This window comes from Gorilla gorilla, chromosome 2 (genome assembly GCF_029281585.2).
Source record: "Gorilla gorilla gorilla isolate KB3781 chromosome 2, NHGRI_mGorGor1-v2.1_pri, whole genome shotgun sequence".
Classification (NCBI taxonomy): domain Eukaryota; kingdom Metazoa; phylum Chordata; class Mammalia; order Primates; family Hominidae; genus Gorilla; species Gorilla gorilla.
Window position 1 is genome coordinate 37,019,140 of NC_086017.1, and position 15,544 is coordinate 37,034,683.

At 38.0% G+C, this 15,544-nt stretch overlaps 1 protein-coding gene across 7 annotated transcripts in view; it reads right to left on the reverse strand.

Annotated features, from left to right (window-relative positions):
• Positions 1-15,544, reverse strand: part of NEK10 (NIMA related kinase 10) — a 266,308-nt gene that overhangs the window by 75,653 nt on the left and 175,111 nt on the right. For all 7 annotated transcript variants that reach the window (XM_055380935.2, XM_055380933.2, XM_055380926.2 and 4 more), the window contains exon 26: positions 13,069-13,282. In XM_055380935.2, coding sequence (XP_055236910.2) covers positions 13,069-13,282 — 214 coding nt within the window. The remainder of the gene's footprint in view (positions 1-13,068; positions 13,283-15,544) is intronic.

Sequence of the window (15,544 nt, forward strand, 5' to 3'; positions counted from 1 at the left end):
TTTGTGGCGTTCTCTGTATTTCTTGAATCTGAATGTTGGTCTGCCTTGCTAGACTGGGGAAGTTCTCCTGGATAATATCCTGCAGAGTGTTTTCCAACTTGGTTCCATTCTCTGCATCACTTTCAGGTACACCAATCAGACGTAGATTTGGTCTTTTCACATAGTCCCATATTTCTTGGAGGCTTTGCTCATTTCTTTTTATTCTTTTTTCTCTAGACTTCCCTTCTCGCTTCATTTCATTCATTTCATCTTCCATCGCTGATACCCTTTCTTCCAGTTGATCGCATCGGCTCCTGAGGCTTCTGCATTCTTCACGTAGTTCTCGAGCCTTGGTTTTCAGCTCCATCAGCTCCTTTAAGCACTTCTCTGTATTGGTTATTCTAGTTATACATTCTTCTAAATTTTTTTCAAAGTTTTCAACTTCTTTGCCTTTGGTTTGAATGTCCTCCCGTAGCTCAGAGTAATTTGATCGTCTGAAGCCTTCTTCTCTCAGCTCGTCAAAATCATTCTCCATCCAGCTTTGTTCCGTTGCTGGTGAGGAACTGCGTTCCTTTGGAGGAGGAGAGGTGCTCTGCGTTTTAGAGTTTCCAGTTTTTCTGTTCTGTTTTTTCCCCATCTTTGTGGTTTTATCTACTTTTGGTCTTTGATGATGGTGATGTACAGATGGGTTTTCGGTGTGGATGTCCTTTCTGTTTGTTAGTTTTCCTTCTAACAGACAGGACCCTCAGCTGCAGGTCTGTTGGAATACCCTGCCGTGTGAGGTGTCAGTGTGCCCCTGCTGGGGGGTGCCTCCCAGTTAGGCTGCTCGGGGGTCAGGGGTCAGGGACCCACTTGAGGAGGCAGTCTGCCCGTTCTCAGATCTCCAGCTGCATGCTGGGAGAACCACTGCTCTCTTCAAAGCTGTCAGACAGGGACATTTAAGTCTACAGAGGTTACTGCTGTCTTTTTGTTTGTCTGTGCCCTGCCCCCAGAGGTGGAGCCTACAGAGGCAGGCAAGCCTCCTTGAGCTGTGGTGGGCTCCACCCAGTTCGAGCTTCCCGGCTGCTTTGTTTACCTAAGCAAGCCTGGGCAATGGCGGGCGCCTCTCCCCCAGCCTCGCTGCCGCCTTGCAGTTTGATCTCAGACTGCTGCGCTAGCAATCAGCGAGATTCCGTGGGCGTAGGACCCTCCGAGCCAGGTGTGGGATATAGTCTCGTGGTGCGCCGTTTTTTAAGCCGGTCTGAAAAGCGCAATATTCGGGTGAGAGTGACCCGATTTTCCAGGTGCGTCCGTCACCCCTTTCTTTGACTCGGAAAGGGAACTCCCTGACCCCTTGCGCTTCCCAGGTGAGGCAATGCCTCACCCCGCTTCGGCTCACGCACGGTGCGCGCACCCACTGGCCTGCGCCCACTGTCTGGCACTCCCTAGTGAGATGAACCCGGTACCTCAGATGGAAATGCAGAAATCACCCGTCTTCTGCGTCGCTCACGCTGGGAGCTGTAGACCGGAGCTGTTCCTATTCGGCCATCTTGGCTCCTCAAGTGGGCAAGTTTTAAGAAATTTTTTGTTTCTCAAAAAAACAATGTCATTGAAATTTACCAATGGTTAAGGAATTAAAGAGTATGGAATTAGAAATGAGTGGTTATCAACAGGAATGAAACACACAAATTAGAACCTCATTGACTGTTTCATTTTTAACACAGAGTTACATAAGGAAAGGTCTAGTTCTTGTTAAACTGCACATTTTGCACATGTTGTCAAAATTCCAAACTGATTAATTGCCAGTAGAGAAAGGATTAAAAGTCAAGAAAAAGAGTCACCATTGTCTTTTGCTTGGCCCACTGCAATCTCTTCTTAACCAATTTCCCTGATTTCATTCTTGGCTCTCAGTGGTTTATTCCTACTCAGCGGCCACCTATATCATTTTAAAGCCTAGTGGTGCCACCTAGGCTTGCTCAGAACTCATATTACTGAAGTGCATGCCAGGGACTATGGCACCTGCATGTCCAACTGTCTCTCCCTGCTTCACCGCACTCTGGACACACATGCCTCCTTGCTGTTCCCCGAGCTTGGCAGGCTCACTCCTACCTCAGGATCTTTGGGCATGCTACTCCTTCTGCTACCAACGTTGTGCCTTCAGATATTTGCAGAGCTCATCCCTTTAATGTACAGTTGACCCTTGAACAACATGGGGGTGAGGGGCACCAATACTCCATGCAGTCAAAAATCTATGTATAACTTTTAACTTTCTAAAAACTTATCTACTAATAGCCTACTGCTTACTAGAAGCTTACCAATAACATAAACAATTAATACATACTTGATATGTCATATGGTAAATATAGTTTATCTTCCTTGTGATTTTCTTAATAACATTTTCTTTCCTCTAGCTTGTTATTAAGAAAATCACAAAGAAGAGAAACTATATTTACTATTCATTAAGTGGAAGTGGATCATGATAAAGGTCTTCATCTTTGTCATCTTCACATTGGGTAGGCTGAAGACGAGGAAGAGGAAGAGGAGGGGTTGGTTTTGCTGTCTCAGGAGTGGCAAAGGCAGAAGAAAATTCATGTATAAGTGGATTCATGCAGTTCAAACCCACATTGTTTAAAGGTCAACTGTATTCAGGTCTCTGCCCAAATGTCATGTAATTATAAAGCCCTTCACTGACATCCCTATTTAAAATAGCTTGTCTCCCTGTGTCTACAATCACTTTCTATTACCTTGCCTTCTTTTATTTTTGTTCATAGCACTTAAATATAGTTTTATTTATCTATTATGTGTCTTCTCTCACTATGAAGGAGAGAGTCTGCGGCTGTTTGGTTCACTACTGTATCAGGAGAATACTAGAATAGGTCCCAGGAAAGAATAAATGCTTAATAAATTTTGTTGAATAAGTAAAATAAAAGATTGATTTTTTAAAATGTTGCCAAGATTCTCCATGTTAAAACAAGGGGTAAAAATAAAAATTGTAGGTATGATTTTTTGAAGAAATTTACAAACTTATTCTAAAATTAATAAGGAAATACAACAGACCTAGAATACCCAAATCAAATTTGACAAAGAACAACAAAGTTGGAGGACTTACAGGGCTTGTTTTGAGACTTATTAAAAAGCTACAATATCAAAAGATACAGAGTTTCGGTGAGATGGGAGGATAAGTTCAAGAGATCTATTGCACAGCATGATGACTATACTTAATAACAATATATTGTATTCTTGAAAAATACTGAGATTGGATTTTAAGTGTTCTCACCACAAAAATTATACTGTGTGGTAATGCATATGTTATGTGGTAAAGCATATGTGTGGTAATGCATATGTTAATTAACTCAGTTAAGCCATTCCACAATGTATATATATTCAAAACATCATGTTGTATACAATATATATAATTTTTTGCCAATTAAAATTAAAACATCTTTTAAAAGCTACAAAAATCAAAACGGTGTGGTATTGGTCTAAGAAGAGACATATAATCCATGGAACAGAATAGAGTTCAGAAATAGACCTGCAAGAAAGGGGAACCCTTGCAGACTGTTGGTGGGAATGTAAATTAGTACAGCCACTATAATGAATAGTATGGAGTTTCCTTTAAAAACTAAAAATAGAAATACCATATGATCCAGCAATCCCATTGCTAGGTATTTATACACAAGAAAAGAAATAAGTATGTTGAAGAGATATCTGCATGCTCATTTTTATTATAGCACTATTCACAATGGCCAAGATTTGGAATCAACCTAAGTACCCATCAACAGATGAATTGATAAAGAAATGGGAAATTTTTCAGTCATAAAAAAGAATGAACTCTTGTCATTTTCAACAACATGGGTGGAACTGAAAGACATTATGTTAAGTGAAATAAGCCAGGCACAGAAAGAGAAATACAAAATGTTCCTACTTATACGTGGGAGCTAAAAAGTATCGAATTCATGGAGATAAAGAGTGGAATAATGGTTACCAGAGGCTGGGAAGAGGAGAGGAGAGGGGGGATAAAAAAGGAACGGTTGGGTACAAAAATACAGTAAGATAAAAGGAATAAGATTTAGTGATTGGTAGCAAAATAGGGTGGCTATAGCTAACAATAATTTATTGTATATTTAAAATAACTAAATGAATGCAATTGGAATGTTTCTAACACAAACAAATGATAAATGTTGGAGGTGGCTGATACCCCAATTACCCTGATTTGATCATTAAACATTTTATTCTTGTATCAAAATTTCACATGTACACCATAAATATGTACAATTATTATGTACCCAAAATAATTAAAACTTTAAAATTTAAAATTTAAAAATATTTATAAACAAAAAAGAAAAAAGTAAGTAGATCTACATATATATTGTCAGGCAATTTTCAATAAAGATGCTTAGCAAAATCCATGGGAAAAGACTAGACATTTAAAGAAGTGATGCTGGAAAAACTGGATACCCAAATGACCAAAAAAAAAAAAAAAAAAGTCAATCTCCTCATTATTCTATACACAAAATTAAATCAAAAGGGATCATAGGTCTAAAACATTTACAAAAATATAAAGAATCTTATTTTTGCAACCTTGGGGTAGGCAACAATTACATTACAAAGAGGCAAAAAACACTGACCACCACAAACAATTACATGAATAAGTCTTTATCAAAATTAAAATTTTCTGTTTATCCAAAAAATGCCATTAATTAAAAAAAACAGGCAATCCATAGACTATACAAAATGTTTGCAATACATATGTTTGACAATAGGCTCATTATCTGGCATATATAAAGAACTCCTACAAATCAACAAAAACAGACAAGTAATCCAATAAAATCACAGGCGAAAGATTTGAACAGATATTTAACACATACACATACACAAAGATATATAAATAGCTAAAATCAAACATAAATGTGCTCAACCTCATTGATCATCAGGAAAATGCAAACTAAAACCAGAAAGAAGTATCGTTACACCTCAAAGGCTAAAATCGGAAAGACTGACAATATCAAATAGTGGCAAGGATGTGGAACGCCTAGAACTCTCATATACTGCTTCTGAAAGTGTTAAACAGTATAATTTTGAAGAACTATTTGGTGCTTTCTTTAACAGTTAAACATACAACTACCTATAACCCTGAAACTCTATTTCTAGGTCTTTATCTAAGAGAAAAAAGTTATAAACATTTTTGTATGGGTCTTTTTGTAAATAGGTTTTCAACAGTGTTAAGAAATTCCAAATCTGGAGAAAACGTAAGTGTTCATCAACAGGACAGATAAACAAATTACGGTGTAGTCATATAATTTAACACTGCCTAGCAATATGAACAAATAACTAATACACACCACGTGGGTGAATCTCATAGATATTTTGTCATGGAAAAAAAGCCAGCCACTAAAGAGAACATGTGTTTGATTTAAATGAAGTCAAACAACAGGCAAAAGTAATTTATAGTGACAGAAATCACCAGTCTACCTCCCGGGGCAGAGAATTGTATAGAAAGAGGCTTAAGGGAACATTCTGAGGTGAGATAAATGTTCTGACTCTTGTTTGGGGTGGAGGTTACACATGTGCCAAAAGCCACTGAACTAGGCACCTAAAGATGTGTACATTTTACTACATGTAAATTATATGTCAATAAAAAAGAGAGAATTGTAGTGTGGATGTGAGAATTGTGTCTGTATTTGTGAGGAAGCCTATAAGGCATTGCTTTATTTTCACATAACATAATAAGCATAGAACATTTCCAAAACAAGTCGTGGTTTTTCCTGATATTTCTCTTCCTACATCATTACTTGTAGCATTTTCACAGCCTTGGGAGAAATTCAGTCAACAATTAACCAGACAATAAAAGCAAAGATGTTCACAAAAATATTGTCCTTTAAAAATACATCATTTTCTACATGGCTTAATTTAATCTCCTAGCAGAGGATTGCAGACACATGCCTTTAGTGGTGTGGTCAGCAATTGTAAATGGCATATGGTATAATAAAAATAAAGCAACCCAGATAAATAAATAGCACATTTTTTAAATTTGCATTAAAAAAATGAGAATCTAGATGCTTACATATCTGTTCAATTCTTATATGCTCAACTTTAAAGACATCTGAGAATTTATGAAAAATATCAGTATCTGTCAATGTCTGCTAAAAATCATAGATTAGAAGACTACAATAAGAATTTTATAACAAAGAAGTGAAGTTATGAACGGTTTGTGAATTTAAAAAATAATATTTGCTAATAATTGCTCTACCAGCCTGCTCCTCCAAAGTAGATAGAATTTAAGATGACACTTATGTATGCCATATTTTGACTCTGGAAATATCAAATTATCATAGGAATCTTTTTTTAGATTCACCAAAAGCTTAGAGAAAATTTTTAGGACTCACTACATGAGCATTTACTTATTGTCATAAGCATGAAACAATTTACCAAGATCAGATTTTTTTTTGGAAAATAGTTTGGGTAGGAATGTGGAAGATGGCTAAGGGAGGGGGATGATCCCTGATAATCTGGATGGAACTGATTTAATCAGGTGGCAGGTCTCCGAAGTGGAGCTGAGGCATCTCTGAGATGAGGAAGAGATTCAGCCTGTGGACAACAGCTTCAGCCCATGGCCAAGATTTCCAGCCTGCTCCTCCTGCCAACCATCCCTATGGATTTTGCACTTGCCTCGTCAGTCCCCACAATCATGTAAGCCAGTTCCTTGTAATAAATATCTGAATATGTATCTACTGCTGGTTCTGTTTCTCACATTTTGTGCAGGACTGTCAATGTATATGACATATCAGCATCCCTGGCTGCTAACAGTGATAAACAACAATTATACCACCCCATCCCCAGTACACACATTCCTTAATGGCCCCTAATGGACAGTGCAGAGGTGATATACTGACTGAATCACTTGGTAGAGGTAAGGAAAAAACTAGAGACAAGAAAGTTGGATCTTGCAATGATACAATGCAAGATAATGAGAATGAGAACTGAAAGGATAAGATGGATTTTTCAGACATTTCAAAGACAGAATTAGTAGAGCTTGCTAACAAAATGAATATAGGATTTCAGAGAGAGTGAATTGAAGATGTCAAGGTTACAATTAAGGTGATATGAGGAGACAGAACATGGCTGATCAAGGGAGGAGAATCCATTCACTGTGGACTTGCCGAGCATAAGTACCTGTTAGACATGCAGGTGAATGTTCGGTTCAAAATATAGGTCTGGCACACAGAGAGACTGAGATCAGACAGGCAGCTTTGGTGATCTCCTGCAAATGGGTGTGGAAATTATGTTGCGAAACACATCCCAACATATTTTGCCTTCACAGAAAATTTTGTGCACTTCTCCAGAGCTCTTTTCTTCTACTATTAAGACCAGTTTATGAGGCTGAGATTTATAGACCCAGGAGAAGACAGGGGAAAAGAATACCTGGAGAAAAAGAAGGATATAATAGATGCAAGGGTAGCTTCTGGCAGAAAGGTGGGAACTGGAAATTTCTTCTGGAGCTCAAAATAAGAGCCTGCCAGAAGGAAGAGAAAATGAAAGAGCAAGTGCAAGCCTCCTTGTTTTTCCTTCTCACATCCACTCCAGCAGATGTGAACCTTGGGATTAGAGTTGGGCTGTTGATGGAGATACACAGAGAGTTTGAGGGGGAAACTGGGGCACAGACAGAAAAGACCGAGAGCTTTGAAGAAGCTTCATGATCATCATAACACTATATACATAAGGCCCATGAGAGCAGAGGCCTTGTCTATTTTGCTCACTGTGGTATACTTTGTACACATAGTGCCTGACACCTATTAGGCACTCAGTAAATACTTGTTGAATGAATAATTGAATTGTAGGCACCTGGGACAGAAGAATAGAAAAGGGTGAAGAAGGCACTGGAGCTGATGGGGCTGAGATAGGGTCCCCTAGTGCCAGTGAGTTCCCCATGGGCTGTGTGTGGCGTGGATGGGAATCCAAAGCCCCCATGTGTCTTGTGCCAATGTAGAAGACAGCTCTGGGGCTGGCAGGTGAGTTCACTTGGCCATCACTGCACTGAGGGCCACAGAGTAGGCTGCTTAAACTAAGAATGCCAAGAAAGTCACAATCAAGCCTCAGAGGATCAAAAATAGTAACCCCAAGGGGAGAGTTGGGGCATCATGGGTAATTCCTTGGGTTTAAACCATGATGATAAAAGAGGCCATGAGTTACAGATGCCACAAACGTTTAGTAAGGACACAGGTCAGCATCCCAAAATCACAGGGTTCATGTCATCTAAGTTCAGCAGGGGCCAACAGAAGAAGACCAGAGCCCCTGCCCCTCTCTCATCGACATGGGGATGCTTAAGCTTTCTCCTGTACTCTGTTGCCATCTTCAGAAGAGGACATGGAGAAGAGAACCCTTGGGATGGTAAAGAAACTTTTAGACCAAAAGAGACCGACATAATTGATCCTGACTACTACTATCATTTTCTGCTACCAGCACAAACGGGTTCAAAACAAAATGATATATAATTATAGAAAATAAAGTTTCCATCTTGCACACCAATTTTTACCCAAATCCATATGAAATGAAATATCATGGGACTAGATGGAAACCAAGGGAAGCGTAAGAGAGGCAGAACCTTTAAAGTTAAAAGGCCAGGGATGGAAGAGAAAATGAGGAAGAGTATTCAAAGAGAGAAGACAGAAACCAGGACAGAGGAGTGTAATGGAAAACACTGGGAGGTAAAAAACATTAAAAAGCAGGTATGTACAATAAGAAATAATTAGCCCGTAGTGAGGCAGAGCTTGCAGTGAGCTGAGATCGCGCCACTCCACTCCAGCCTGGGCAACAGAGTGAGACTCCATCTCAAAAAAAAAAAAAAAAAGAAAGAAAGAATTAGTTCATAGTTTGTCAATCTGCTTGTTAGGTATTTTGGAGAAATTCAACGTTTTAGTCCACGTTACCCACAGGATTTAATTCAAACAGCTTAATGAGGTATTCACAAACATCCATCATCTAGCTCCAGCCTACTTCCCCAGGCTTTTCAAACTACACATATAAAAATACGCATTGTCAATCAGCAGACCCAATTTTCAGTCCTGGGGCTGTCCCTAACTAGCTGGATGAACTTGGACAAGTCTTTTAACTTCTCCTGATTTCCCTTTCCTTGTGCAATTAAAACATAAAACAATTCCATTTCTAAGTTTGATTCTTAGTATTAAGTGAGCTGAGCTGGAGTTTCTGCACTTAACGTTATTCTTTTCCATCCAGGAGTGACTTCCTTATTTAGTTATCAAGACCCTATCTTCGTTTGGCTCTGAGATCCTCCCTAGGCCTCATTAATTCATTTCCCTCATCTCATTTATTTACCCAAACTGTTCGGAATCATTAGAAAGTTCCTCCTGCATATGCACATCTATCTTGTCTTTCCAAGTAGATTATCAGTTACTTCATGACTGGGGTCATTGTTTATAATTTTTTATAAGCTTCACTATACCAAGCATAATGCCTTACATTCAGAAGACATCCAACAAATCCCTGTTCCTTCATTATTAATTATATACCACAGGCATTTTCAATCTTTCTCTCTTTGTGTTATAGATGTGAAAGCAGTTCTCCAAACTGAACAAACTTATTAAACTAGTAAAAAGAAATCATCATTCAGCCTTTAAATAGGGGTGGTGAAGATAAACTTCCTGTCAAATATCACTGGAAAAGTAGTTGTGATTCCTGCAAATCTCGCACTGACAGCATGCTTCTCTCATGATTTCTCTTCAGTCTCCCTGGAACACTCATTTCTGCTCCATTTGTACACATAGAAATATGCTTTTTTCACCCATTTAAATGTTAGTCTAAAGCTGTCTCTATAAAATCCCAATAATTCTAATGGAATTGAAGTTTTCCATTGATTCTCCAGGTTTTGTCGGCTGAATTTCTTTAATACACACTATTGTATTTGTTGGAAAAGATATAAGCAGTAGACTCTTCAGAAATGTCTTTAATTGATTTTTCTGCCTGGGATATAAGATCGAAAGGGTAATGATTCTCTGTGTTCACTACACTGTGAACAGTGCCAAAACATGGATAACGATTTTCACTATTATGATGCCACAATACCCTCTACATGACAATATTCTAATTATTACACATTAAAGTTAAAATTTTACTTCCTTTTACTCTACATGATTCTTATCATTCTCAACTCTATGCTCTCCTTATGATCTCTTATTTTAAGTTGTAAGAATCAGAAAACATTCTTCAAAAGGAAAGGTTTGGTTCACTTTCATAGTGGGTAAACCACAGTACACAGAGTGAACTTTTTAGTGAAGACTTCTCTGTCCTTCTAAAATATATATTAGTACTTACCTTTACTAGGCCACTATAAAAATTGCCATAATTAAGAATAGACTAAAATATGAAAGTAAATAGAATACTTCCCCATGAAATAGAAACCTTTAATGTTTCTTATCAATTGTTTGCTTACCCACTAATTTGCAAAATTTCAGTAATTCACAGTGGATCCCCTTATTGATGTTGGGAATTCATAAAGTTCTACTGAACCCACTAATTTCTCTTTCCCTTGACTATAATTTATCCCTGGATTGTGTAACTGCATTATTGATAATAACTGCTCCGGGAGAATATTCCAGTATATCTGAAATGAGATAATCATAATACTGCTTAAGAAAAAAAGAGTCATAAAATTTTACACCTATAATTTTTCTTCAGCAATGGTGTAGATGTAAGTTTTTAAAAATAATAATTGGTCCCCACTGAGAAAAATGCCAATTAACTGCATACTGTCTTTTGATGAAATGCAATCTTACTTCCTTCTTGCTTCTTTAATAAAGCTGCATTTTTTCCTTTTAGTTAACATTTGGTTAACCTTGAAATGAAAATATATCAGTAGACTTAAAATAGTGCGAAAGGAGAAAGTATTGTATGACTATTTAAAGCAGGAATATAAACTTTGCTTTGAAGTAAAGCATTTCTCTATGGTCCATAAAAACCTGAATGCTCAATGAGGGCACTGAGGCTGGCTAGCAGCAGGTGCTAATATATATGCATTAACTGTATGCCTGACATAAGGATTTAATGTAGAGACTACTTGGACAAGTCAGCACTAGATTAACAAGTTCCATCAACAAACTATTCTTCTAACAAAAGCTATGCTCATTTATATAACTGATGCTATCTTACAATTTATGCCACTTTTAAAGTCATACAATATATTCAAACACATTAACTCATTTATCCTAGTACTCTCTGAGGTAGATAATATCCTCTACCCCTTAATTTACAGATGAGTATACAACCTCTGGAACATTAAAATCCCTCCCTTGGCTTCAGAGCTTTCCCTTTATTTTACCTGGCGATAGCCTGAAATCTATATTTCTAAAGCTAAAATGACTCTCCAAACACATATGGAAATACTGATAGAGGAAATTATATGGTATCTGGCATTTACTTCAAAATAATCTGGGGAAGGAAGGAAGTAGGTGGGAATAGAGATGATACAGGATTAGCCCTGAATAGCTAACTGTTGAAGCTGGGATGGGTACAGGAAGCAATCTTTGCATTTATAAACGTTTGAAATTTTCCATAATAAAGAATTTTTTAAGCTGAGAAGTGTAAATAAATAGACAAGTAATGGTCCTTCTCAAGGTGTTTTGCTAAAGATAACAGACTTTCTGCTGTTAGATTGTAAACTAATGCCACTCAGCCCCAAATCAGCCACATGAATCTAATATGAAATGACTCTTTCACATACAACTGGAAATAAGCTAAGTAACTCTGCAATGCAGAACTTAATAATAGAAGGCCCCAAATACCTAAGATATATAGAAATAGCTAAATCTCTTGCATTTTAGTCTACTAGGAATACTCTATTTAGAATGCAACATGACATACATAGAATGATGCATTGTTGCCTAGTTATTATGAAGTCAGGTAGTAAAATAAAAAGCAAAGTGAGCTCTAACTTCCCGTCTGAGATTTAACTGTGTTCAGTAAGGGCTATAACTCCAAGTTATACGCTCCTTTACATAAACATATAACTTAAATAATCATCATGGAATGTTCTGCAAAATTACATCTAGGCTCAGCATTTAAGGCAATGAAGATGAAAGAGTTTCCTTCCCAAATGAAAACTACATTCAGTCTTCAACTTCTGGATTCCAAATACCTTAAGATAAACCCACTAAACAGTAGTACTTTCCTTCTTTTCAGAAAGCAGTTCACTGGAAACACTGTTATTCAAGAAATCAGAACTGCCTCTTTGAGACCAACTTCATACATAATTTTACCAGCTGAGATGGAGCAGGTCCTTAGGATCCTGGGAAGGAATTTAATGACCAGGTACCCTAAGAAAGAGTTTTATGATCCAATTGCCTTGGGCCCACCCCCAGGACAGGAAAAAAAAAAAAAAGGATGAAAGTCCCCTTACCAGGTCGCCACTGGGTGGAGGCCCAAAGCATGAGCAAACAACAGAACATTGATCGTGATTGCAACAAAGACACAGAAGAAAGAAAATAAGAGACAGCAACAAGAGCATCACTGGCACCGTTGCTTGCACATGTGGATATTTGTAGCTTTGGCATCTCTTTTCCAAGCAATGTTCAAAAATATACTTAAATATCAAAACAATCTAAAGGTTCTTGGTAAGAAAAATAAGACATACTCTGATTTGAAGCATGGCAACACTATTAATACCACAAATGGCAATGAAAGAGATTGCAAAGTACAATACGAAAAATTTTAAAGGCAAATGTTATTTCCTTCTCTGAATTGACTCACATTTTCATATATACTCCCAAAAGTTGCAGTCAGATTGCTGAAGAAATTAAATATAAGCATTCACTGCTAATTTTACAGTCTGTAACTTAAACTTCGCTAAGAGAACTTTGTGATACCTCTGATTTTTGCAAAAATAAAATAAATTATGGATTCATTCTTAGGAAGGTCAGTTATATTTATTTTAATTTGTATATAAGATACAGAAATGGATATAAATATGTAACTATACTACTGAAATATTGCATGTAACTATTTTTCTAACTTTTGATGAATGTTCCTTAAAACAAGCATGAACAACTTCAGACAGCCCATTAGAGTGCATCATGAACAGATTGAAATATTTGCACTTACGTGAGATAGAACAGCCAGCTCATGGTGACATGTGACGGTGTTCCGGTTGGCTTCCATAAAATACCTTTGTGTGCGTCTTCGTTCCCGTTCTAGCTTCTTTTCCAAGGACAACTGGGATGTAGATAAGTTGTCTAAATATTTCATCATGACATCTGATATCATCGAACTGACTTCTACAATATCTGGACGAGCTTCCGCATCAGGAGTGAGGCACCTAAGATAACATAAGATAATTGTAACACTCTGGTCAATGTTGGGAGCAGGCCACAGAGTGTAAAGGGTCAAGGTTAAACTCCACTGTGTGTCCACTATGGTATTTTCACCTAAGATAACCTGGGATAAGATGGATATCAAGCACAGCTTTGAGTCCAAGACTTCTCAAAAGGCATTTGGAAAGCTAAGGAAGGAAAAGGAGTCAGCGTTATTCTCTTTGCACTTGGGCTGGAAGGTAAGGGTTCCAGGCTGAGCATGAAGATGCTCTTCGGGTCTCAGGATGGGCAGATGGGACCATCTTCTCCTGCATGGGTTGGCTGCTTTCTGAAATCACTGCCAACTCACTCGCAGGTGGAAAAAAAAAAAAGCCCAGTGTCTAAGCCTTTCATTACTGTGGATATTCTAAATTCTTAGACTGCAGATGTTTAAGCTGCTTCAAGGTAATATTAGCAGCTGAATTATCAGCTGAACTTTTTTAAAAATCAAAAAAAAGCAACGTAAACTAGTTTTATAAATTATATAGCGACATATTATGGTACATGGGAATGGAAATGACCTTCGTTCTCCTAGCATATAGTCATCTCCTTGCCCAAGGTTACTCTCCTGGTCCTGTATTTGCCATCACTGGAAAAGGCACCACAAAGAAGATGCAGTTTAGCATCATAACTCAGCATGCAGGCTCTGGATCATTTTGCTGGGGTTTAAAACCTCATTTATCATTTATTAGGCAGATCCTGGGCAAGTTACATAGCTTCTAAGACTCAGATAGCCCACCTGTAAAATGGGATAATTATAGTATCTACCTCATTAAACTGGTATGGTGTTTGAACGAGGTAATCTCTGTGAAGTGCACATACATTGTAAAATTTCAATAAATTGAAAAGAAAATCCACACTTTTATGTATCCTCCATCCCTTCCTACATTTAACAAACACCAAGTCCTGTGACTTCTACCTTCTAAATATTTCTTGAATCCACATCCTTCCCCTGTAATCCCACAGCTATTTGGCTATTACAACGTCACTTACTTGGACTACTGAAAGAGTCTCCTAAATAACACACTCATTTCTTGCCTACCTCTGGTCTGTACTGTAAACTGCTAACCAGAATACTATTCCTAAATCTGACTATATTATTTCTCTACTCAAAATTCTTCAATAGTTCTCATGGTCCAATAGGATAAAATTAAAATTCCCAGAATGCTACACAAGGTCTCTCTTGAACTGGCCCTTAACTTCCTCCACTCTTTCCCCTCCTCCAGCAACACATCCAACGCGGCTACCTGCACTTCTCCAAATAGCACCTGTCTCTCCTATACCCCCATTTCTTTGCTTATTTTATTCCATATGCTTGATTTTTTTTTTTTTTTTTTTTTTGCCAATGGTATCTTATCTTTCCCAGCCATCATCTCTTATATACTTGCCAAAATCCCACTATTTTTCCAGGCTCCATTAGGAATACTTTTGGACTGCCCTCAGACAGATATCCTGAGCCCCTTTTGTACATTCTTTTTGCACCATTTGCACTTAAGTACTTAAAACTATTGTAATTATTTTACTATAATGGTCTGTTTCACCACTAGACTGGAAACTTCTAGAGAAGAGGGACATGTGTCCTCTTCACTATGATCTCCCAGCATATACAATGGAATCTGAGTCCTGATAGGTATTCAGCAAATGAATGAATGAATCAATGAATAAATCCACAAACAAACTCAGCATAACATCTAGAAAGTTTACCTACCCATAACCCAAAATATTTGGCCATAGACTTTTGGATTCCCAGGAACATTTCCTACCAGAAGTTCCAGGATAGTCTCGTTGCTCTGAAATGACTCCCTGCTTAGGTATTTCAGAGAAATTCTTTTTTTTTTTTTTTTTTTTTTTTTGAGACGGAGTCTCGCTCTGTCGCCCAGTCTGGAGTGCAGTGGCGCAGTCTCGGCTAACTGCAAGCTCCGCCTCCCGGGTTCAGGCCATTCTCCTGCCTCAGCCTCTCCGAGCAGCTGGGACTAGAGGCGCCCGCCACCACGCCCGGCTAATTTTTTTGTATTTTTAGTAGAGACGGGGTTTCACCATGGTCTCAATCTCCTGACCTCGTGATCCACCCACCTCGGCCTCCCAAAGTGCTGGGATTACAAGCGTGAGCCACCGCGCCCGGCCTCAGAGAAATTCTTAACAGCAACTGAATCAGAGTAATAATACATGCTAAAGATGGTCTACCAATGATTCTGTAAACAAATAAGCATAAAATCTGGTCCTAAAAA